Source organism: Felis catus, chromosome A1 (genome assembly GCF_018350175.1).
Source record: "Felis catus isolate Fca126 chromosome A1, F.catus_Fca126_mat1.0, whole genome shotgun sequence".
Taxonomy (NCBI): domain Eukaryota; kingdom Metazoa; phylum Chordata; class Mammalia; order Carnivora; family Felidae; genus Felis; species Felis catus.
The window spans coordinates 139099665-139122742 of record NC_058368.1 but is presented as its reverse complement, the minus strand read 5'-3'; the positions used below and the strand labels follow the sequence as shown (position 1 = coordinate 139122742).

The 23078-nt window shown below is 37.6% G+C and overlaps 2 protein-coding genes across 7 annotated transcripts in view; one reads left to right on the top strand and one right to left on the bottom strand.

The window, feature by feature from the left end:
• Positions 1 to 394: 394 nt before the first annotated feature.
• NSA2 (NSA2 ribosome biogenesis factor) lies at positions 395 to 7612 on the bottom strand. Its single transcript, XM_003981073.6, has 6 exons — positions 7461 to 7612; positions 5820 to 6007; positions 5577 to 5727; positions 3874 to 4053; positions 1513 to 1705; positions 395 to 635 (listed from the first exon to the last, which is right to left on the bottom strand). The coding sequence occupies exons 1-6, from the start codon at positions 7461 to 7463 to the stop codon at positions 568 to 570; spliced, it is 783 nt and encodes a 260-aa protein (XP_003981122.2). The 5' UTR covers positions 7464 to 7612; the 3' UTR covers positions 395 to 567.
• A 128-nt stretch (positions 7613 to 7740) lies between these two features.
• Positions 7741 to 23078, top strand: part of GFM2 (GTP dependent ribosome recycling factor mitochondrial 2) — an 86789-nt gene continuing 71451 nt past the window's right edge. For 5 of the 6 annotated variants that reach the window (XM_045062067.1, XM_045062068.1, XM_045062066.1 and 2 more), the window contains exons 1-5: positions 7741 to 7880; positions 18698 to 18779; positions 20115 to 20199; positions 21816 to 21873; positions 22299 to 22396. In XM_045062067.1, coding sequence (XP_044918002.1) covers positions 18717 to 18779; positions 20115 to 20199; positions 21816 to 21873; positions 22299 to 22396 — 304 coding nt within the window. In that variant the 5' untranslated portion in view covers positions 7741 to 7880; positions 18698 to 18716. Of the gene's footprint in view, positions 7881 to 18697; positions 18780 to 20114; positions 20200 to 21815; positions 21874 to 22298; positions 22529 to 23078 lie in introns of those variants that run through there. The other variant, XM_023257412.2, reaches the window with a different exon arrangement.

Genomic DNA, 23078 nt, shown 5'->3' with positions numbered 1-23078 from the left:
CAGGTAAGGTCTCAGAAATGACAGTTTCCTAGCATAGGTTCTAGTTTTAAGTGTGCACGAACCTTTATGATAAAAGGTGTTTTCAACTATACTAATTTTTCCAGTAACAAAAAATCTGCATTGCTGAGTATCCACTTCTTAATGCAGATACAGACCAAGATACTTCTGCAATTGCTTTTTAAAATCTTTTTTAAATGTATTTTTAAATCTTTATTTTGAGAGAGAGAGAGAGGGAGAGGGGCGGAGAGAGAAAAGACATAGGATCCCAAGCAGGCTCTGCACTGTCAGCACAGAGTGCTGAGTAAGCTACCCAGCTCCCCTATAATTGCTTTTTAAAACATTATTCAGATTTATGAACGCCTAAATGCTCAACAGACTAAAAAATAAAGACCAATTTGTAAATAAGCCTATTTTAATGTTTCTTACAATAGAATAAATAGTTCTCTTGAAGGCTGCAGATATGTAAGGCTGTTGGGCAGTATTTGGAGAACCACCACAGAAACGGTGTCTTCTTAACTGGTGAGTAGTCTTCAGTAATTGTCAAGAGTTACTTGTCTGAAAGTGCTGTCAAACCAGCAAGACTGCATTTATGCATCCATCGTTTTCAGGATTGTTGGTAACCTGGGCATATTTTCCTGAAGAAAACAACGCGGGGAAAAGGAGAGATTTAGCTAATAAAAATTAACTTTGCCCAAAATATTTCTAATGGACACTTTTAAGAAAGAAAAAAATAAACGATAGTAGGATCAATGAGATTTTACAAAATCGCTCAAAATCAAACAAGTTCTGGAGGCAATTTTTACATACTATTGTTACACTTTTACAAATAGTGGTCAGCTCCATTCTGTTAGTACGCTGTATTAACAAGCCCTTGTGGATTTACCTGAGCATTGTTGCTTTTCCACACACTTTTCTTACTAGAAAATGCAGTAAGTTTTCATTAAGTTTCAAGTTAATCTAGCAACCTATTTTAAAACTGCTGTCTGCCAATATGAAGTAGGAGTTAATGACTCATATAAAGACTCAATCAAGAAGTCAGAGTGTACTCTTCAATTTTGAAGAACATTAAAGCTTACCTGGACACTAAAAGCAGAAAACCAAGAAAACGAGGCATGGCGTCTTTCTGTTTTTTAATTATTATTGAAATAGTGTGGCTATGTGTTTGATATAGGTCTCCCTTCCCCCATTCCTGGGGGAATTCTAATTCCTTCCAATATGTTACTTATAATTGTAACTTTCCATCTGCTTCTTTCATAGTTTCTCTTAAAACAGCCCTAAATCTAAAAATCTAGTACACTTTATAAACTGATATCAATAATCCAAACTAAAAAGAATCACATTCATAACTCTTGTGTCTACAGAAGTATTTTTCGTAAGTTTACGTCTGATTTACATCATTTTTACTTATCCAGCAATTCTGCATTAAAATTTGCTTACATACTTCCTACCAACTTAAAAATTTCAATTTTAGGGTTATAATAGCAGCAGCCCCATATTCAAAACTTTACTTACCCCAAATAACCTTGCCTCCTTGTGTCACAAGGCCCAGCTCACTCACGTTCACTTCAATGACAGTACCTTTGGTAATAACACCCAAAGACGTATATAGTGGGGATGAGGGATTCTTTTTTACACCAAGTACTGGCAGGCAAAAGGTGGCTTTCAATTCAGGATGTGTTACATGGGCCTTTTTGAAACGTAAGCCCTAATAAGTCAAACACAAAAACGTTATGAGTCTAAAATGTTAACGATGAGCAATCATCTGCCTTTCCAATGGTCTTCCCCAACAAAAATCCTCATGGATTGACCAATGTCAAATCTTAAGGCATCAAATTAAATATTTATAAATTCTACAGACTACAAACCTGATAAATACATGGGGGAAAAACTCCAAACACATACTCCTGGAGTTGTTACCATGGAGCTTTACCTAGCATCATACTCAGGTTTTTCTCTGTAGTTACGTACATTTACTGAGAACTTGCTATATGCCAGGCACTGTGCTGAAGTGTACAAATAGCTCAATTAAGCATTATAACCTTACAACTCCCGTTTTTTTTTTTTTTTTTTTTTTATAACATAAGGATTGACATGTGAAATGACTTGTTCCCCAGGTTAAATGGCATGTCTCTATATACCTTAGCTATTTTACATGATGAAAAAGGTGGGGTGGACTGTCAGCTTTTCATCGATGGTAATACTGGTCAAAGACTGGAGAAAGCCCAGACATCTTTTACAGAGACCACAGTCACTCAGTCACCTAGATATGGCCTCTTGGGGTGTAGCACTTCAGAAGCCACAACACTCTGCAGTGTCTTAAATTTGATTTTTCCACGTATGGGGTAAGGGTACATCAAGTACTTAGTAATGCACTCTTTAATGAAGCTTGTAATAAACTTACACAGTTGGGAATGCCCTTTGACTAATGCACAATAAGAGACTTATCTGTCAAGCTACAGAAAGCCTAGGACAACACGACCAGTATATTCTCTCCCTACAGAACTGATAAAGTTACCAAACTATATTTAAGAGATTATGAATATGAAATCAAAATAAGAGGCATCCATGATATAATCCAGGGACGGGTCAAGGTTTTCTGTAAAGGGACAGTGAACATTTTAGGTTTTGCAGGCCATATGGTCTCTCCTGCAACTACTCAAAAGTCTGCAGGAAAACACAGCCATAGACATTATGTAAATGAAAGGGCACAGCTGTGTTTCGACAGAAATTTACAGAAACAGACTGTTTGACAACATTTTAATCCGTTAAAAATGATTCAGGTTGAGAAACGGGAACACTGCCAACCTTCCTCTGATTGTTTTTCTAAGCAGGTTAGATATCCAGTGGGGAGAGTAATTCAGTCTGTTTAAAGGGATTTTGCAAAAATACACAGCTGACCCACAAAAACAGGTTTGAATTGCACAAGTCCACTTACATGAAGACTTTTTTTTTGATATTTATTTTTCCTTAATGATATTAACTTTTTTTTTTTTTTTTTCCTTTAAGTAGCCTTCATGCCTAGTGCAGAGTCCAATGTGGGGCTTGAACTCAACCCTGAGATCAAGACCTGAGCTGTGATCAAGAGTCAGATGCATAATTGACTCAACCACCCAAGTGCCCCTTTTTTTCTGGTGCCCCTTTTTCTTTAGCTTTAAGAATACAGTATATGATACACTTTACATACAAAATATGTGTTAATCGACAGGTGATGCCATCAGTAAGGCTTCCAGCAACAGTCTATTAGTTTAGTTTTTGAGGAGTCAAAAGTTGTATGTGGATTTTCAGCTGTGCAGGTGGTGGGCATCCCTAACCCAAGTTGTTCAAGGGTCAACCGTATGTTCAATTACATCTTGGGAAAGGGGACGAGACTGGTTTTGACCATTGGTGTCAAAGGAAATTAAAGTCCCACTCTTATATTAAATTCTTTTTCCAATGATTACATACTGTTTTCAAAAGCATTAATTGCCATAATAAATAGAATTTGCTTCATGAAAAAAAATGTCCCTACTGAAGTTTTTGAACTGTTATCAAATATAACAAGTGTCAGGTATATAGATTACTTGCTGAGTGAGTAAAATGACTTCATGTGGAAAATGAAGATTCTAATATATGCCATCTATTTAAAAATCAGGATCCACTGACACTGTAATGAAAACTACTTTTCATCTCTTGTTTCTTATGAAGACAAGATTCTTGACAGTACAGGAAAATTCCTAAGCCATCCCTGTCAATAACTTAAAATAACAAAAACAGCCTAAAAAATGTCTTTCAATCTCTTTTCATATCAATTTCAGGAATTTCAGGAAATTCTACTTTACCCAATTTAACACAGCAACCAATATTTAATCCATCCCACTCTTGCAAGGGACTTACCATTGGCCTAATGAATCTTTCATATTTAGGTGGTTTTCGAGTAAAGCCATCTCCAACAAAGCAGACTTTTGTAACCATCCTCTTCCATGCTTTCTTCTTTCTCTTTCCTGTTCGAATAACTTTTAATACTTCTGTTTCTCCCTGGGCACGAACTTTGGGCAAAGGGACTTCCCATTTTCCCTAAAAACAGACCATCATTTAAATTTGTTAGTAAACGGCAATGAGAATGAAAAATCAAATTTTTTTCCTAAACCAACAAGATTTTGGCTCAACTGTTTCTAGAGGTCTGTACTGTCTCCTCACAAGCCCCAAATTAATTGGAATTAATGAAGTTTCATATTATGAACACATTAAATAAAATGGTTTGCTTAAGCTAAAAATCTTAATGGCTTGTTATGGATGAAAAATGCCACCTGTAATAAGTCAGTGACTTCTTGAAACTCTATGTGCTGACTACCAAATAGTTCATATGTAAAATTAGAAGACTGTTTCCACCTCTTAATATATCTATTTTTACCTCAAGTGAACTGTTAGATTTTAGTACTAGTAAGACAAAATCATCACCACATACTTTGAACCTCCCTAGAATGCAAATTGTTTGAAAAAAAGTGAAAGGCAGTATAAAGAATCTGACTTTGGGGCATCTGGGTGGCTCAGTCAATTAAATGTCCAACTCTTGGTTTTGGCTTAGGTCATGATCTCACAGTTTATGAGATCCAGCCCCACGTCAGGCTCTGTGCTGACAGCGAGGAGGCTGCTTGGGATTCTCTGTCTCTGCCCCTCCCCTGCTCTCTCTCAAAATAAATAAACACTGGAAAATAAGTATTTAATAACTTTTAAAAAATACTAAAAATTTTTTTTGACTTATTACTAACACATAGGTTCTAGAAGCAGTTCTACCATTTCATAGATCTGTGAGCATGAAGAATGATTTACAACCTCCTGGACTTCAGTCTTTTTATTTATAAAATGAGGAGAGGTTAAGTAGATAACCTCTAAAGTTTGTTTTGGTGCTCAAGTTATACCATTCTAAATGCAGATTCTTACACACCAAAAAAACAGTGTGGTTTTTAAAATCAAATGTGGAGACTGAAAATTCTTTAAATATAGATCCCACATATTCTGTTGCTACCTAGATTTCTGTCAATTTATCCACAGGTGTTTAAAAACAGTACCTATATCTTTTCCTGTTTTTAGCAGAATTTAACCTAATTTGACACAAGCGCAATTCAGTAATGTTTTTAAAAATTCTGAATTTTTATTTAAGTCAAATCAATTAGAGGGTTTTTCACTATTCTACTTCTGAACAAATTTTAGCACAGTAGGGCAGCAAAAAACCAGCAGTCGTATCTTTCTCTGCAAGAGCACAACACTAGGAGGTGTCAAATGTAGGAAGTTGTTAAAACTCTGAATTTGAGATGCACTGCTAACTTTTTAAGTACTTTTTTTTTACACTAAAGATGTGTGGTATTCTAATACATTTTTAAAAAGCTGTTAAACACTAACGTGTTCTGGTGATGAGAAAGTAAATATTTTATTAAAGAATACAAAATGAAATTTACACAGACTTTGATACCTGAATAATGGGAATAGTAGCTGGATTTCATGTAGCCAATTAAACTGAAGGAAAAAAACTAAGATTAAATTTAAGTAATTCTCTCCTGAACAAAAAAGAAATAAATGCTTCAATTTTCATTACTTACTGCTTTCTCTTTTCGTTTTTGTTTAATCATATTGGAAAGTACTTTAGCTCGGGACTGTCCCTCCCTGTCCAGCAGATACGCAGGTACTGCTCCTTGTGGAGTCTTTTCATCATTCTTTTGCTTGGTGTTTCTCTTTTCATGCATCTTGATACTATCAAGAAAGAAAAAGATTCAAGATTATCCGTTTTAAAACCTATTACTAAAAAGACATTAACTTGTTACAACAAAGAAATGATCACTTACGTCTTTTTCATTTGTATTTTCTCAGCATGGCGCTGTTTATGGTAGAGCTTAGCTTTCAGACCAATCATCTTTTTTGCCTTCTTTGAACGTTCATGAGCCTCTCGACCTTCCTTCTTTCTCTTTTTCTCATGGTAATCCAAACGATAGCCATAGCGCTTCCGGTGTAACTCAATATATTCGTTTTGTGGCTGTAACAATGCAAGAAACATTGATTTTGAAAATGACAGAATTATGTTAAAAAACTTTCTGAGCACCATATGAAGTATAGAAGGCCTTATGTTATCCAAATGTTCACTTGGTTAAGTAACTCTTGTGCTATTAAGCCTAGTCAAGTGAGTTAAAAAATGTTTGATCCTGGATGATATCAGGCATCAGGATTCACATCTGTCATAATCTCAGTGAAAGTTTCTGTTCATTGAAAGGAACTTCCAAAATCCACTGGCCCCACAAAAAGGATGACCTGATTCCAGGATCTCTCTCTCTCTCTTTTTTTTTTTTCTTAACATCAGTAATCTGGTTTTTCAATATCGTCATCATCCTTTTTATTTAAAAAATTAGTAAGTCAGTTTTATTTACATACAATTTACATATAATGAAATGTGCCCTTTTAAGGTGCAGGTGTACAGTTTTAAGTTTTAACAAACTATAACAGTTTTGTAACCACCACAATCAGAGAGAGGAAGAGAGTCTTTCCATTACCTCAGAAAACTTCCTTGTATATCTTTGAAAGCAATCCTTTTTTCCACCTCCAATCTGTATGTAGTATATTACTCTAGTTTTGCCTTTTGCAGAGCATAGAAACTTACATATTAACAATTTGTAGCCTTTTGCGTGTAGCTTTTCACTTAAGGCTTTTGAGATCCCCCACGTTGTTACATTCATCAGTACTTCAATCCTTGTTACTGCCTTGAGTCCCAGGTACGGATATACTGACCAGCTGATGGGTATTTGGGTTGTTCCCAGTTTTTAGCGAATTAACACGCGCCCATAAGCCTTTTGTGTGGTCATATGCCAAACTGCTTTCAAAAGTGGTTGTACTCTTTTGCTGTCACCAGCAACGCCTCGGATCCCCTTTTGCTTTTTAAGGGCCAGTTTTATTTTACATGGCCACTTTTATTTTAAACATGTGGCTACAGTCCATTTGTATTTTAAGACTGCAAAAATAAAATAATGACGCAGTCAACTCCAGCACAGAGAATAATGCCGAGTGACAGTCAACCAGGTACTACGTATCAGCTGCGGTGTTTTCAACCGCTATCACATAAACGTTGCGGCAACCACCAGGAAGGTACGTGGGAATACCACTTTGCAGAGAAACACTAAAGATTCAGTAGAAAGAGGGCAGATGTGGCAGATCTGTGCTGTATGCCTGGCTCCGTTTCCTCAGCAATAAAACGAGGCGGCAGAAGGATATCGCTAGGCTCTGGCACTGACGACACGCAACACGTGGCGAAGCCGGCAATTTAACAGACTCTGTGTCCCCCAAACAAGTTTTTTTTCACTCAACCGAGCCCACCCTTCCCTTCAGCAGTACCTCCCTTCCGCCTACCACCCCTCACCCCAGGGCCCCCGCCCGAGGGCCCTCGCCCTCCACCAGCTCTGTAGCCCTACGACCCGAGCTCCCGAAACTACCCCCCTCACCATGGTGACAGCCGCAGAGCCGCCGGGCGCAGGTGCCGGGGCGCAAAGAAGCTCTCAATTTTCGGGTCTCACAGACCCGCGAGTTCACTCCACGCACCCCGACGGGAAAGAGTTCTAAAACGACCGAGTGCGGAGAAAGCGCGACACATCAGTTCCGAACCTGGGGTTTTGACATTTAGATAGAAGGGCGGAAGTTGCCGACAGGAGGCATTTGGGTGGTGCACCGCCGGAAGTGGTGGAGTGCGGCGTCCGGAGGACGTGGGTGAGGAAGCTCGAAGTTCCTTTCTGGTGGTACTAGGGCTTTCGCCGAAGTAGTGTATCGTGACGGTGAGGCCTTTGCGGACTTCGGCGCGGTCTGCACCGGCGGCTCTCAGCACCTGGTGGGAAAAAGCCGACCTCCGGTATGCGCTCCAGTGCCAGGTGGGTCGCGGACCGCGCGTTGCGACTCCCGCGTGCCTATGACCCTGCCCCCTTGGCCGCCGTGCCCCCTTGTGGGATACAACAGCCAGCCACGGAGGAGGAGGAAAGGATCCCCCCCCCCGAAGGCCTTCATCCTCCCCCTCAATCTCAGTGTATGGATTCGAGGCAGTTTTTCATGGCTCTATCTTCTAATGTGATTTATTTTCTTTAAAACCCTAATTCTGACATTTGTGCATTTTCAGGTGCAATACATTACCTAATCTCTCTAGAATACACTTCCCCCAGGTATTGCTTCACACACTTGAGTTCTTTGCTTAAATGTCATTTATTTTTGTTTTGTTTTTTAATTTATTTTATTTTACTTTATTTTTTAAATTTACATCCAAGTTAGCATATAGTGCAACAGTGATTTCAGGAGTAGACTCCTTAGTGCCCCTTACCCATTTAGCCCACCCCCCTTCCCGCAGCCCCTCCAGGAACCCTCTGTTTGTTCTCCATATTTAAGAGTCTCTTCTGTTTTGTCACCCTCCCTGTTTTTATATTATTTTTGCTTCCCTTCCCTTGTGTTTATCTGTTCTGTCTTAAAGTCCTCATGTGATTGAAATCATATATTTGTCTTTTTCTAATTTCGCTTAGCATAATACCCTCCAGTTCCATCCACATAGTTGCAAATGGCAAGATTTCATTCTTTTTGATTGCCAAGTGATACTCCATTGTATGTGTGTGTGTGTATGTATATATATACGTGTATGTATGCGTACACGTATATATATACACCACGTGTTTATCCATTCGTCCATCGATAGACATTTGGGCTCTTTCCATACTTTGGCTATTGTGGATAGTGCTGCTATAAACATTGGGGTGCATGTGTCCTTTCAAAACAGCACACCTGTATCCCTTGGATAAATGCCAATAGTGCTATTGCTGGGTCCTGCGGTAGTTCTGTTTTTAGTTTTTTGAGGAACCTCCATACTGTTTTCCAGAGTGGCTGCACCAGCTTGCATTCCCACCAACAATGCAAAAGAGATCCTCTTTCTCCGCATCCTCCCCAACATCTGTTGTCGTCTGAGTTGTTAATGTTAGCCATTCTGACAGGTGTAAGGTGGTATCTCATTGTGGTGTTGATTTGTATTTCCCTGATGATGACTGATGTTGAGCATTTTTTCATGTGTTGGTTGGTCATCTGGATGTCTTCCTTGGAGAAGTGTCTATTCATGTCTTTTGCCCATTTCTTCACTGGATTATTTGTTTTTTGGGTGTTGAGTTTGATAAGTTCTTTACAGATTTTGGATACTAACCGTTTATCTGATATGTCATTTGCAAATGTCTTCTCTCAGCTTAAATGTCATTTAAATGTCACTTGAGTAAGTGACCTTGGTTACAGTTACTGCCCAATTTTTCTTTCCTAATTCTCTGTAGCACGTATTACTATATGAGATGCTATGTATTTTATTTATTCCTTTTGTCTATTTCCACCAAATAAGATATAGACAGTATGAACCCAAGGATGTCTTTTGTACACTAATTTTATTTTAATTTTATTTTATTTTATTGTATTGTATTAATTTTTTTTAAATATATGAAATTTATTGACAAATTGGTTTCCATACAACACCCAGTGCTTATTCCAAAAGATGCCCTCTTCAGTACCCATCACCCACCCTCCCCTCCCTTCCACCCCCCATCAGCCCTCAGTTTGTTCTCATTTTTTAAGAGTCTCTTATGCTTTGGCTCTCTCCCACTCTAACCTCTTTTTTTTTTTTTTTTCCTTCCCCTCCCCCATGGGTTCCTGTTAAGTTTCTCAGGATCCACATAACAGTGAAAACATATGGTATCTGTCTTTCTCTGTATGGCTTATTTCACTTAGCATATCACTCTCCAGTTCCGTCCACGTTGCTACAAAGGGCCATATTTCGTTCTCATTGCCACATAGTACTCCATTGTGTATATAAACCACAATTTCTTTATCCATTCATCAGTTGATGGACATTTAGGCTCTTTCCATAATTTGGCTATTGTTGAGAGTGCTGCTATAAACGTTGGGGTACAAGTGCCCCTATGCATCAGAAACTTTAATCCCTTTACTTAGAAGGCAGTGGTAGATACAACAACAGTAAATTCTTGTTGAATAAATGAACTTAATTCTCATACTGATCCCGTAGTGTTATAGATGGAAAGATAGGCTCAGAGATTTTAACTGATACATTAAAGATCACAGAATTGGGACTCCAGCAAGTCCTCTAAACTAGTAGGATCTTTGCACCACAAGGGAAGGGTCCACTTGAAGTTTGTATTATAATTAGAAGTTTATGAAAAGTTTTTAAAAGACTTTCATTGCATTGTAACATACACGCAGAACAATGCATACTATAGACATATGCTTCAGTGAGTTTTCAGACTCTGACCACACCCTGTAATTCACACCCGAATCAAGAAATTATATTAGCCTGCACCTCAGAAGTCCTCCTCATGCCTCTTTCCAGTCACTGGACTCCCAAGTAGAAGAACTATCCTGACTTGTAGCAGAATGGATTAGCTTTGCCCATTTTATACTTTACGTAATAGGAATCATACAGTATGAACCCTTTTGTGTTGGTTTCGTTTGGTTAACATTGTGAAATTTATCCTTATTGTTTCCTGTTGTAGTTCTTTCAGCTTATGGAAACTTTTAGTAGGTTTAAGTTGTGAGATCAGCAGTATGTTTTTTCATTTATGATTGTCAAAGCCACTCATACGCTCTTTGCCTTTTGAATCAAGAACAGAAAATAAATGAAGTTCTAAAGGTTAAGCAGTTGTCACATTTTGATTTGTGTAAAATAGAGGCGGCAAAGTGGTTGGCTATGTTGTTTATCATTTGTTCTTACTTTCAGCTGTGATTGCAGGTTAAAAATGGTTGCTTAAGCAGATTAATGTCAGCAAAACTCTTAGAGAAACTTACTTCCTATATATATGGTAGTAGCTAAATTGGATATCATCACTTCTTTTTACCTATTAAAGTCTATAGTAGCTATCTGTTGTTTGCATGCTGGTAGTTAGAAGCATAAAAGTGCATTCTTCTGATCTGGATGAAACTTTAGGTAGAATTTATTGATATAGATGAGATTATAAGTGAAACGTCTGGAGGTTGTGAAAGCTGATTTATAAATTGATTTTGTGTGGTTAAAAAAGTCAAGCTTCTTTACATTAAAGAATAGGTATGGTAAGACCTTTGTAAAAATTGCCATGAATGAAATAGTTACTACTGTGATATGCATGAGACAGAATAGAATTTTTAAAGCTAACCTTTTTCTTGAGGTTGGGGATCATGTGTTACTTACTTTTTTTTATTTCTGATAACCAATTCCCTGTGTTGCTGCAGTAAATGTAGATGAACAGGGGAATTGTGAAGTGCTTTATCAGTCCAGTTGATCTAAATTTAAGAGTATCTTTACCTGAGCTTTTTTTTTTCCTTTAGCGAGTAAAAGTTAATTGGGCAAACTTTTTTCTTGAATGAAGTTAAAGGCTAGAACTGATTTTTAAAATTTAGATAAAATGTACCTCACTTTAGATGATTTGTTTTAGAACTTCTGCTAGAAATAAATAAAAACGAGTGTTTAGATTGATGGCACAAGATGACCTAGTCAACATAAAGAGAAAAAGCAAAGATATTAGGGATTGACATTAATAATAAACATATTGGGCTAATTCAAACTTGATATTTTTCTAAAAACATTGAATATGACACAAATCTGAAATGAAGTTTCTAATTGAGGAGAAATTACTAAGTACAGTGACAAATATCATCTGCAAACAGACCATTTGAACTTGATGCTGTAGCATCTTTTTTCATATATTACTTGATTCTTAGCAACATCATCTTCATTTTGCTTGCATACTGATGTATTTTGTGCTTGTTCTTTAGTGGTCCATGATTTCTGTTTTTGTATATTAAGTTTTACAGGCATGATTCTCTACTGTTGTTTTTAAAAACAAACAAACCATGAGTTCTTTGTATTTGTTCATAGTGTAACTTGTTGCTAGTAATGTAGAATGGGTAGTTCGCCTTTTTTCCCCTCATTATTGCTTTTGTACCATCAGGTGTTACAACATTTAGTGAGTTCTTTATTCTCCAAGGCCTAAGGAGGTCTGGGCCTTATAGAATAACTCACTTTATAGCACCAGTAGTAGGCATCCATTTTTGTTGAAGATCATTGATCCACAGGGAAGAAGAAAATCACTGGAGGGCCCTAATGAACTTAACAGATCAAAAAGTGTAGCATTGTGCTGGGCAGTGTTAGTGGAAGATCCTTCCTTTTGGAGAGCTCACAGTAGTGGAGATAGCTTATAAATATGTTATATGTCATGAGTAAATATAAGTTCTGAGTGTTATAAAAACATAGAGAAGGTGGTATTAAAACTTTCTAGGAAATTAGGAAAAGGTTCCAAGCTGGGACTTGAAGATTGAATGGAAATTTACCAGGTGTGGGGTCTTGGGATTCTAGGACTGCTTTCAGGCTGTGGCAACATTACATACAAAGATGTGAAGATGCCATAGCATGGTGTTCCTGGGGAATTTTGGCTACAGCTCCCTGGTTTAGAGTAGGGAATAGGAGAGTACAAGTCATGAAGGTAGTTTGGGACAGGTTTTGTTGTATTAAGAACCTTTAAATGTTTTGAGTAGGGAAGTGACAAGAGGATGTTGTTTATTTGAAGGATATGTGTAAAGAATGGATTAAAGCATTATTTCCCACTTCAGTGATTTGAGTACTACTTTTTGAGACTGGCATATCTGAATGTCAGCTATGTTATTATTTCCTTAATATTTTTCCTTAAATTCACCTTTTAAAGCAAATAATTTTAACTTCTTAAGCATTACTGTCTACAAAATGGATTCTCTTGGCTAGTTTTTCTGATATTTGGTAAATCATTTTTTTTTCTTAGAACCTAAAATAATCATGGGCATTCACTTGGGGAAACAGGGTGTTGGAATAAGTTTTAAAAATGTAGCTAAAGGAACTCTTCACACTCTTAAAAATGATTCAGAACTCCAAAGAGTTTTGTTTATGTGTGTTATAATTCATATTTAATCTTTAGATATTAAAACAAAACTTTAAAATATTTTAGTAATTCACTTAAACAGTAAATCAACTAATTGTTGATGTAAGTTACACAGTTTTATGGGAAATAACCTATTATTTTCCAAAAGAAAAATAATTTCATTTGAGGAATCTTTTACACTGCCTTAGTTTTACAAATCTCTTTAATTTTGAGCATAACAGAATACAGCTGACATCTCATATCACCTTCTGTATTTGTTACTATATATGTATGTTTTTTATTTTTGATTGAACTTCTGAAGTAAGTCCAGCCTCATACATATAGGTGGTTGAGAAAAGGAAGAGTATTTTAATAGTCTTTTCAGAAAATTGTGCATGACTTTACCAGGCTTTTGACAAGTGGTAGTTTCTTAGTGCAATGTGAAGTCAAACCCTGTTAGTGAGTTTTTTCGTATTTTATTGTGTTAAAATCTGTTCTATTTTAGAATGGATCTAACATGCATGATACTGCAAACATTGTTTGGTACTGGAAATGAAGAGGGATTGGATTCAAGGTATATTTAGGAAATAAAATCAAAAGGATTTGATGACTTCCTAAATGAGGGCTAGTGAATATGCCTGTTCCAAGACACAGGAACAGATTTAGGAGGAAGAATAATGAATTTTGACATGGATTCTTGTATAACATAGCACACAGTCTATCTCCCTGCTCCCCACCCAGTGTCAGATACTTCTATGAATTTTTCATAGCCTTGATAGTGTACTTGAAACATAGTGAATATTCAGTTCAGTAAATATTTTTGTTTTTAATTTTTAAGTTTATTTATTTTGAGAGAAAGAGAGAGAGTGCAAGCAGGGGAGGGGCAGAGAGAGAGGAAGAGAGAGAATCCCAAGCAGGCTCCATGCTGTCAGCACAGAGACCAGTGTAGGGCTCCAACTCAGAAACAGATCTTGACTCAGGTCGAAACCAAGAGTCAGATGCTTAACCGACTGAGCCACCCAAACACCCCATCAATTCAGTAAATATTTTTAAACTAAAGTTCCTTAGTTTTGGAGGGGAGGAGTTAAGATGGCAGAGCAGCATGGAGACCCTGAGGTTGTCTAATCCCTGAAATGCAGCTAGATCAGCACCAGACCATTTTGAACACCTAGGAAATTGATCTGAGGATTAACACAACAATCTGCATAACTTGAGCCACAAAACTTGGCAGGTACTCGGTACAGAGAGGTGAACTGGTGGAGAGAAAAGCCATGGAGGGTAGGGAGCCATTTTCATGGAGAGAGCACAGAAGAAAAGGGGATAGTGCAGTGCATCAGGATTGTGCAAGAAAAGCACTCTCTGAAAGTAGCTGGAGAGAAAGAGAAAGAGTGAAAACACTTGCAGGGGACTGAACAAGAAATCTGTTCTCCAAAACTACTGACAGGGTGAAAGTAGAGGGTTTTAGTACCCCCAGGATTCTATTAACATTGGAGAGCAGAGTCTGAAGTTTCAGAGCTCGGTGACTGGTGGTGCTCTAGGGAGGAATTAGGGTGAATCCCCAGGAGTAGGCAGCAGGGTCTGAGGGGTCCCTGTGTCACATGGGGAGAAGTGGTTCCCCTGCTTGGAGTACGTTTGGTAAAGGCCATATGGCCTCTCCTGGGCCAAGGTCCCAGTGGACCCTGGAGAGCAGCCACGTTTGCTGGTATTGGGACAAAGATACCAGAGTGCAGTAAAACTTGATGCTGGCTGTGTGTTGTGGTTTGCGATAATTTCTGAAACTCTGCTGCTGCACTATTGCATGAATGTTTTCTGAGGCAAGCCGGCACCCGGCCATTGCTCAGTGAGACCCTCCCCCAGAGGGTTGGTGTGGGTCCATGCTGCAGGGTCCTCTCAAGTGTGGAGTTTTGAAACACAACCCCATGTGAGATAAAACTCTGGAGGGAGGTGGCACCTGGAAGGCGGGCGGACAGCTTACAGGGTAGAGACAGGGGGTGGACAGAGGCCTGAGATGGAGGAGAGGTACTTGATCATGGTTGGGTGAGAGCGCAAATGTCCTGTAACAGAGAGGAGGGAGCTGGGTGAAGCCATTTCCACTTCCCCCGTACTTGCACACATGTGCCACCCCAGTAAGGTAAGCAGCGCCACCTAGTGGAGAACAGAGCCCCACCCAACTGTGCCCATCAAGCACATCCCCCAGAAGATCAGCACAAGTCACTCCACCGGCTTAATGTACAGAACGCAGAGTGCTTCATAGTTTCATTTCTAGGGGAGACTGCATATAACTTCATTCGGGTTTCATTCTGTTTGCTGGTTCATTTGTTCATTTTCTTTGCTTCTGTTTTTGCTTAAATTGTTTCCTTTTTTTTCTTTCATGGATACAGAAAGAAAATTTTAAAAAATTTTTTTACTTTGATTTTTATTTAAACAAATTTTTTATTCTATTTCATTTTATTTATTTTATTCTATAATTTTTTTAACTTTAACATTTTTTCTTTACCTTTTTTCTGTATTCTATCAAGCTTCTTTTTTTTTTTTAATTTTAAAAAAAAATTTTTTTTTTTTTCCAACGTTTATTTATTTTTGGGACAGAGAGAGACAGAGCATGAACGGGTGAGGGGCAGAGAGAGAGGGAGACACAGAAACGGAAACAGGCTCCAGGCTCTGAGCCATCAGCCCAGAGCCCGACACGGGGCTCGAACTCACGGACCGCGAGATCGTGACCTGGCCGAAGTCGGACGTTTAACCGACCGCGCCACCCAGGCGCCCCCCTATCAAGCTTCTTTAAGCAAGCAGAAACACACCTAGGATCTAGCTTCTTCCTTTGTTTGATTTTTTTGTTTTGTTACTAATTTTTTAATATTTTTTATTTTATTAATTTTTTCTTCCTCCAAAATGACAAAATGAAGGAATTCACCGCAATAGAAAGAACAGGAAGAAATAACAGCAAGGGACTTAACACAGATATAAATAAGATATCTGAACCAGAATTTAGAACCATGTTAAGAATACTGGCTGGGGTTGAAAAAAGCATAGAAGACAGAAAAGAATCCTTTTTTGCGGAGATAGAAGAAATAAAATCTAGTCAGGCTGAAATTAAAAATGAAAACATGACAGCCCAAAACCTCTGACATGCAGCAAAGGCAGTCATAAGAGAGAAGCATATAGCAATTCACACCTTCCTAAAGAAGGAAGAAAAGTCTCAAATACACAACCTAACCTTACACCTAAAAGAGCTGGAAAAATAACAGCAAATAAAACCCAAAGCCAGCAGAAAAAGGGAAAAAATAAAGATTAGAGAACAAGTCAATGATCTTAAAATATAAAAAACAAAACAGTAGAACAGATCAATGAAATGAGGTGATGGTTCTTTGAAAGAATTAAGAAAAGTAGAATATTCCCTAGCCAGATTGATCAAAAAGAAAAGGGAAAGGACCCAAGTAAATAAAATCACGAGTGAAAGAGGAGAGATCACAACCAACACTGCAGAAGTACAAGCAATAGTAAGAGAATATGAGGAGCAATTATATGCAAACAAATTGGGCAGTCTGGAAGAAGTGGACAAATTCCTAGAAACATATAAACTACCAAAACCGAAACAGGAAGAAATAGAAAATTTGAACAGACCCATTAACAGTAAAGAAATTGGATCACAGACCAAAAATGTCCCAATAAAGAAGAGTTCAGGGCCAGATGGCTTTCTGGGGGAATTCTACCAAACATTTAAAGAAGAGTTAACACCTATTCTTTTGAAGCGATTCCAAAGAATAGAAATGGAAGGAAAACTTCCAGACTGATTCTGCGAGGCCAGTATTACTTTGATTTCAAAACCAAAGATCCCACTAAAAAGGAGAACTACAGGGGCACCTGGGTGGCTCAGTCAGTTGGGCATCCGACTTTGGCCCAGGTCATGATCTTGGCAGTCTGTGAGTTCGAGCCACGCATCAGACTCTGTGCTGACAGCTCAGATCTGGAGCCTGCTTCGGATTCTGTGTCTCCCTCTCTCTCTCTGTCCCTCCCCCGTTCACACTCTGTCTCTCAAAAATAAACATTAAAAAAAAATAGTGTTGGGAAAACTGCTCAGTGCAGAAGAATGAACTTGGACCACTTTTCTTACACCATATACAAAAATAAACTCAAAATGGATGAAAGACCTAAACTTAAGACAGGAAGTCATCAAAATACTAAAGGAGAAAAGAGGCAACAACCTCTGACTTCAGCCACAGCAACTTCTTACTTGATAAGTCTCCAAACGCAAGGGAAACAAAAGCAAAAATGAACTATTGTGGCCTCATCAAGATAAAAAACTTCTGCACAGCAAAGGAAACAATCAGCAAAACTAAAAGGCATCCAGCGGAATAGGAGAAGGTATTTGCAGATGACGTGTCCAGTAAAGGGTTACTATCCAAAATCTATAAAGAATTTATACTCCACACCCAAAACCCAAATAATCCAGTAAAGACATGGGCATACGACATGAATAGACACTTTCCCAAAGAAGACATCCAGATGGCTAACAGACACCTGAAAAGATGCTCAACATCACTCATCAGAGAAATATAAACGAAACCCACAATGAAATACCACCTTGCACCTGTCAGAATGGCTAAAATTAAAAACTCCTAGCAACAACAGATGTTGGCGAGGATGTGGAGATGGGAATGCAAAAACTGCTTCAGCCACTCTGGAAAACAGTATGGAGGTTCTTCAAAAAATTAAAAATAGAATTACCTTATGACCCAGTAATTGGATTACTAGGTATTTATCCAAAGGATACAGGAGTGCTGATTTGAAGGGGCACGTGCACCCCAATGTTTATAGCACACCTATCAACAATAGCCTAAGTATGGGAAGCCCAAATAACTATCGACTGATGAATGGATAAAGGAGATGTGGTATATATATTCCATGGAATATTACTTGGTGATCAAAATAATGAAATCTTCCCATTTACAACAATGTGGATGGAACTACAGTGTATTATGCTAAATGAAATAAATCAGAGAAAGACAGGTGATTTCAGTCATATGTGGAATTTAAGAAACCAAACAGATGACCGTAGGGGAAGGGAAGCAAAAATAATATAAAAACAGAGAGGGAAACAAACCATAAGAGACTCTTAAATACAGAGAACAAACTGAGGGTTGTTGGCTGTGTGTAGGGTGGGGGGAGAAGCTAAATGGGTGATGGGCATTAAGGAGGGCACTTGTTGGGATGAGCACTGGGTGATACATGTAAGTGATGAATCACTAAATTCTACTCCTGAAACAATTTTTACAGTATATGTTAACTAGGGTTTCAATTAAAAAAAAAAACACGCTTAGTTTTTATAGTCACAGAAGACAACTTGCTCTTGTGTATTTTTTTACATATTTATGGTATGAATGAATAAAATCAGAATATATATATATACATATATATATATACCAGTAAGTTACATTACCAATGAGAAATTAACAAATTAACATGTAGAAGCTTACCTTTTTATACTAAATTTTATGTAAATACATAAATGCATTTTGGTTACATTTTTATAATTCCAATCTTTTTTATGGTATGTACATATCTTGAAGAATTAAAACGTTGAAAAAATAAAGAATATTTTAGCTTTAGAACCATATTTCTCATTTTTGTCAGAATTTTTATTTTCTGAATGATGCATGGAGTTTTTGATAGCTAAAAGTATTGTACCTATTGTTTCAACATAATACATTGTTACCATATATGTTGCATATGCTTTACATATGTCTTACATATAATATGCAAACTTAGTTTAAAATTTTTGTATATTTCTTTTTCAGAGAATAACAGAGGATCAACATGGTGTCCAACTTGATGAAATTTGTAGTCAGTCATAAGAAAATACCCATCCTGCACGTTAATGTAAGTTTTTCTTGTGAAATTAAATGTACTTCAGCACGTTCAGTTCCTTTACTTCCCCAAAGGCCTAGTATACTCTTAGACTAGTGTATCTTTATTTTCAACAGTTTTTCTTAACAGGGAGTGTGGGAGAAACTATAACAAAGAAGCAGCAGACCTTATCACTAGTCTGTAAATTCATTTGGCTACTTGAAAATTCACTGTGCAGCGTTTTAAAGAATATCCATTTGTATATTCCATTTTGAAGTCATTAGTGTCCCAAAGACTTACACAGGTTTTCTTTAGTGTGTTCATTGCTGATGCTTTCAGACTACATGCCTGTGACAGGTAGCTACTCTCTTACCCAGGTCAGTATGCAGTGGAAATTTAAATATCTTTGAGTCTATACTTTTGAAATATTTCTTAGGATAACAGTGTTTTATTGACAAAAACTTGCTAACTAATGTAGAAGTGATATAGAAGACAGGCATGCATTCCAAGATAGCATTAAAAGGCAGATTGTGACAACCCCAAATTATTATACTAACTATAATAATTCCAAATGTATTAGCAGCCATTAAATGTGTATCTAGTTGTTTGGGGATAAATTGGGATGGGTAATAATCAACCTCTGTGTGGAAACACTGGGAGAAGATACTAAAGAAACTTTTAAAAAATGCCAGTCCCTAGTTCTCCCAACTACCCCCCATCTCGCCAAATAGTTTTTAAAGTTTTCCAGGTGATTATAATTTGTAACCGCTTTTATAAATCCCCCAAACAGCTAATGGTTTTAGAGTTCATGACCCCCACCAGCTCTTAGCAGCTGTAGAGGGGAATCAAGAAGTAGCCAGGGTGAGAGACCTGATTAACTTTTCTGGCTCTCTGGAAACTTCAGGGCTGTGGTTCTCAAACTGTAGCTATCAGAATCACCTGGAGGGCTTGTAGAAATGCAGATTGTTCAGTACACCTGAAAGTAATACAACACTGTGTTCATTATACTTCAGTTAAATAAAGATTCCCACAGATTGTTTGCCTGTGTCCCCAGAGTTTGTTATTTTCTTGTCTGGAGTAGATCTGTAGAATTTGTGTTCCTTGTAATGTTAATGCTGCAGATCTTAGAGAACCATCATCTAAGATCAGCTCAAAATAGCAAGTCAGTTTTAGTTTTATTTTTGTTCTTTCCTGTAGTATAATTTTGGGTTGTCACTTTTTAAAGGAGCTAGAGTTAATAAATTCAGACTACTTTAAGGAGATTCAAAGTATTTCATCTTCTCACAAAGCATAGTTATGATGTTAAAAGTACTGTAATCAGAAATGCTAAAATAAAATTAATGTCAGGGTTCTTTTTCTCCTCACTAGAATATGTGTTGCTCTAAAATGAGAGCAAGTTTACAAAGACTAAAGTCACATGTGCCTCTTGGAAGAAACTACAGTTCTCTACCAGGTACAAAATTTGATTCTCATTTTACTGCTTGTTTGCTTTCTCTCTCTCTTGTTGGCAAGCATTCCATTTTCAGAATACTGCTTCCTTTTTACTTCTTGGCTATTTCCTTAAGATTATTATGAGTTGGATGTATTCTGATAGATGCCAGGGGTAGTAGGCCTGTGCTCCTTATCTGCTCCCCATCCACATGAGCTAAACAAAGAGAAAGGTTGGTGGCTTTAGTCGCTGGCTCAAAAGTTTAGCGGGTTGTCTATTTGTAGAGTGCTCTTGCTGTAAAATACTTACTTTCTAGTCCTTTTCTGGTTTTTATGCATAAGTATTTTCTGTCATTCGAGGTTTGCCCAAATAATTTATTTTAAAGGTTCTTAAGAGTAGTTGGTTAAATACTTATCTGGGATAGTTTACGTTAGGTAGTATGGCTATTGAAAGCTGGTAGCCTGAGCAACTAATTCTGAATGGTCTTCTGTGTTTGAAGCAAGCAAGCATATGGGAGACTCATTGAAACTAGTTGCATTCTGTTGCTGTTCGAATTACCATCTTTGTCATGTGAGAGTAATGGAGTAATGATACTGATTGTGTGACTGTTAAGGGCATGTGAATTTAATGGTCCGCAGTATTGGCTTGTATCTACGTTTCTGTATTTTGCTCATCAAATTTATCTGTAGCCATACAGGCCATCCTTCAGTCTTCGAACTGCTAGGAGGTTTTCAAAATACAATAGAACTATTCTTAATTTATTGTAGAAGTTTTGCAAAACTGATTTAAATAGGTGTAGATTAAATTTATAAATGTAACTGCATTTTTGCTTTAAAATTAATAAAATATATAATTATGGAGTAAATTATTATGGGCTTTTTGTATTCGAGAAATACTACTTGGCCTTTTAGAAGTCTTAGATTGTTATAGCTCCAATTCACTGATACTTCCCAGGCCATCGTTAAAGATATTGTATGCTTGGAAGTACTGAGGGAAGATGGGTTTCAAATTGTACAGAAATTCATCGTCATCTGATATGAGGATCACTCTTTAGGCCTTGACATTGCAGGTTCACAGGACTGTGCATTTTATTTTTCTTTGGTTCAGGAGCTGTTGCCTTAAGATCATTGCTATGAACATTCTTCTATATTTTTTATGTCTATTGTAGAATTGTAGAAAGTGGCAAAGATTAGGGGCACCTGGGTAGCTAAGTCGATTGACCTCAGTCAGTTGGTTCAGGTCATGATCTTGCGGTTAGTGAGTTCGAGCCCCACATCGGGCTCACTGCTGTCAGCACAGAGCCTGCTTTGATTTTCTAGCCCCCTCTCTCATCCCCTCTGTCTGCCCCTCTCCTGCTTATGCTCTGTCAAAAATAAATAAACATTTAAAAAAAGTGGGAAAGATTGGGGTAAATTTATATTTTTCTAAGGATGTCTTCTAGAAATTTATGTTTGAAAATTTACCTTATCATCATCCATTGCCTTTTCTTTAGAGATATAACTTTTAGGTAAAAGAAAGTTTTATTTATCTTGGATTTTACTGTACTTGGAATTACTGTATTTGCTTAAAATTATTTTAACTTCTTTGTCAATTAAAGGAAAATTTCTTAAACTTTTCAATTATAACCCTCTTTCCATTAGGTTTGATAGGAAATGATATCAAATCCCTTCATTCTGTCATCAATCCTCCCATAGCTAAGTAAGTACTATCATTGATACTGTCTTTTTCATTCACTGTGTGAAAAGGTAAAGGTTTCTGTCATGGGCTTAATTTAGCATTGTTAATTTAGCTTTCTGCCCTCGCTAACTATAAATAGATGTTGGTATATATCTTTAAAGCTATTTTTTTTTTCCATTTCAGTGCTAAATATTTTTAATGTAGCAGCAGCACAATTTTCATAGAACTAAAAGTAAAATTCACAAGATTGTAGTTAGCTGTTTGTTATTTAGCTGTTTTGTCAGAATAATGTGGTAGGGATGTATTTTCTGGTTTTGTCGTTTTTATGAAATAGTAACTAGCTTTGAAATTTGCACAGCATATAGAATACATATTTTGGTTTTACGGTTTTAGTAATGACCACTATGTAACACATGCTTTTTTTTTTTCCTCCACCTTTCAAACAGAATCCGAAATATTGGAATTATGGCTCATATTGATGCAGGCAAAACTACCACCACAGAAAGAATATTGTACTATTCTGGATACACAAGATCGCTGGGAGGTTAGAATGGATTCCTCCTCACCCCAACCCCCATTAGCAAAAACATCACTGGAAAATGTTTTAAGAAGTCAACCTAGAGATCTTGAGTATGGCATGGAAGTACTGATGTCTAAACCACAACATAAAGATAAGGTAGTTGCAACACCCACCAAAGAGTTTTCTTAGGTTCAACTCAACATTCAGACTCACAGGACTATCTTGGACAACAATTTGCCCTCGTCTACTCAGAATGCTATAGGACAGGAACCATAGCTTCCCCGCATACCAGCAATAGGTGTTTCTTTCTGCAGCAGTCCTTAATGCAGTGCACATAGCTATCTGGGAACTAACTTCTTTGGCCACTCAAAAGTGACAGTACAGGGACGCCTGGGTGGCTCAGTCGGTTAAGCATCCGGCTTCAGCTCAGGTCATGATCTCGCGGTTTGTGAGTTCAAGCCCTGCGTTGGGCTCTGTGCTGACAGCTCAGAGCCTGGAGCCTGCTTCGGATTCTGTATCTCCCCCTCTCTCTCCCCCTCCCCTGCTCATGCGCTGTCTCTCTCTATCTCTCAAGAATAAATAAACTTAAAAAAAAAAATTTTTAAGTGACAGTACAGTTTAAGGCAACAGAATTCACAGGAGCTACCCTGGCTTACAAGCTTCAGGCCCCTTAGGACCCAAAACCTCTCGTTACAGCTCTGTGGGC

Coding starts and splice junctions, on each gene's coding strand:
- NSA2 (XM_003981073.6), bottom strand. Junction 1,706..3,873: donor AAAGATTCATTAGGCCAATG/GTAAGTCCCTTG, acceptor TTGACTTATTAG/GGCTTACGTTTCAAAAAGGC. Junction 636..1,512: donor AGGAGGCAAGGTTATTTGGG/GTAAGTAAAGTT, acceptor TGTTTTCTTCAG/GAAAATATGCCCAGGTTACC.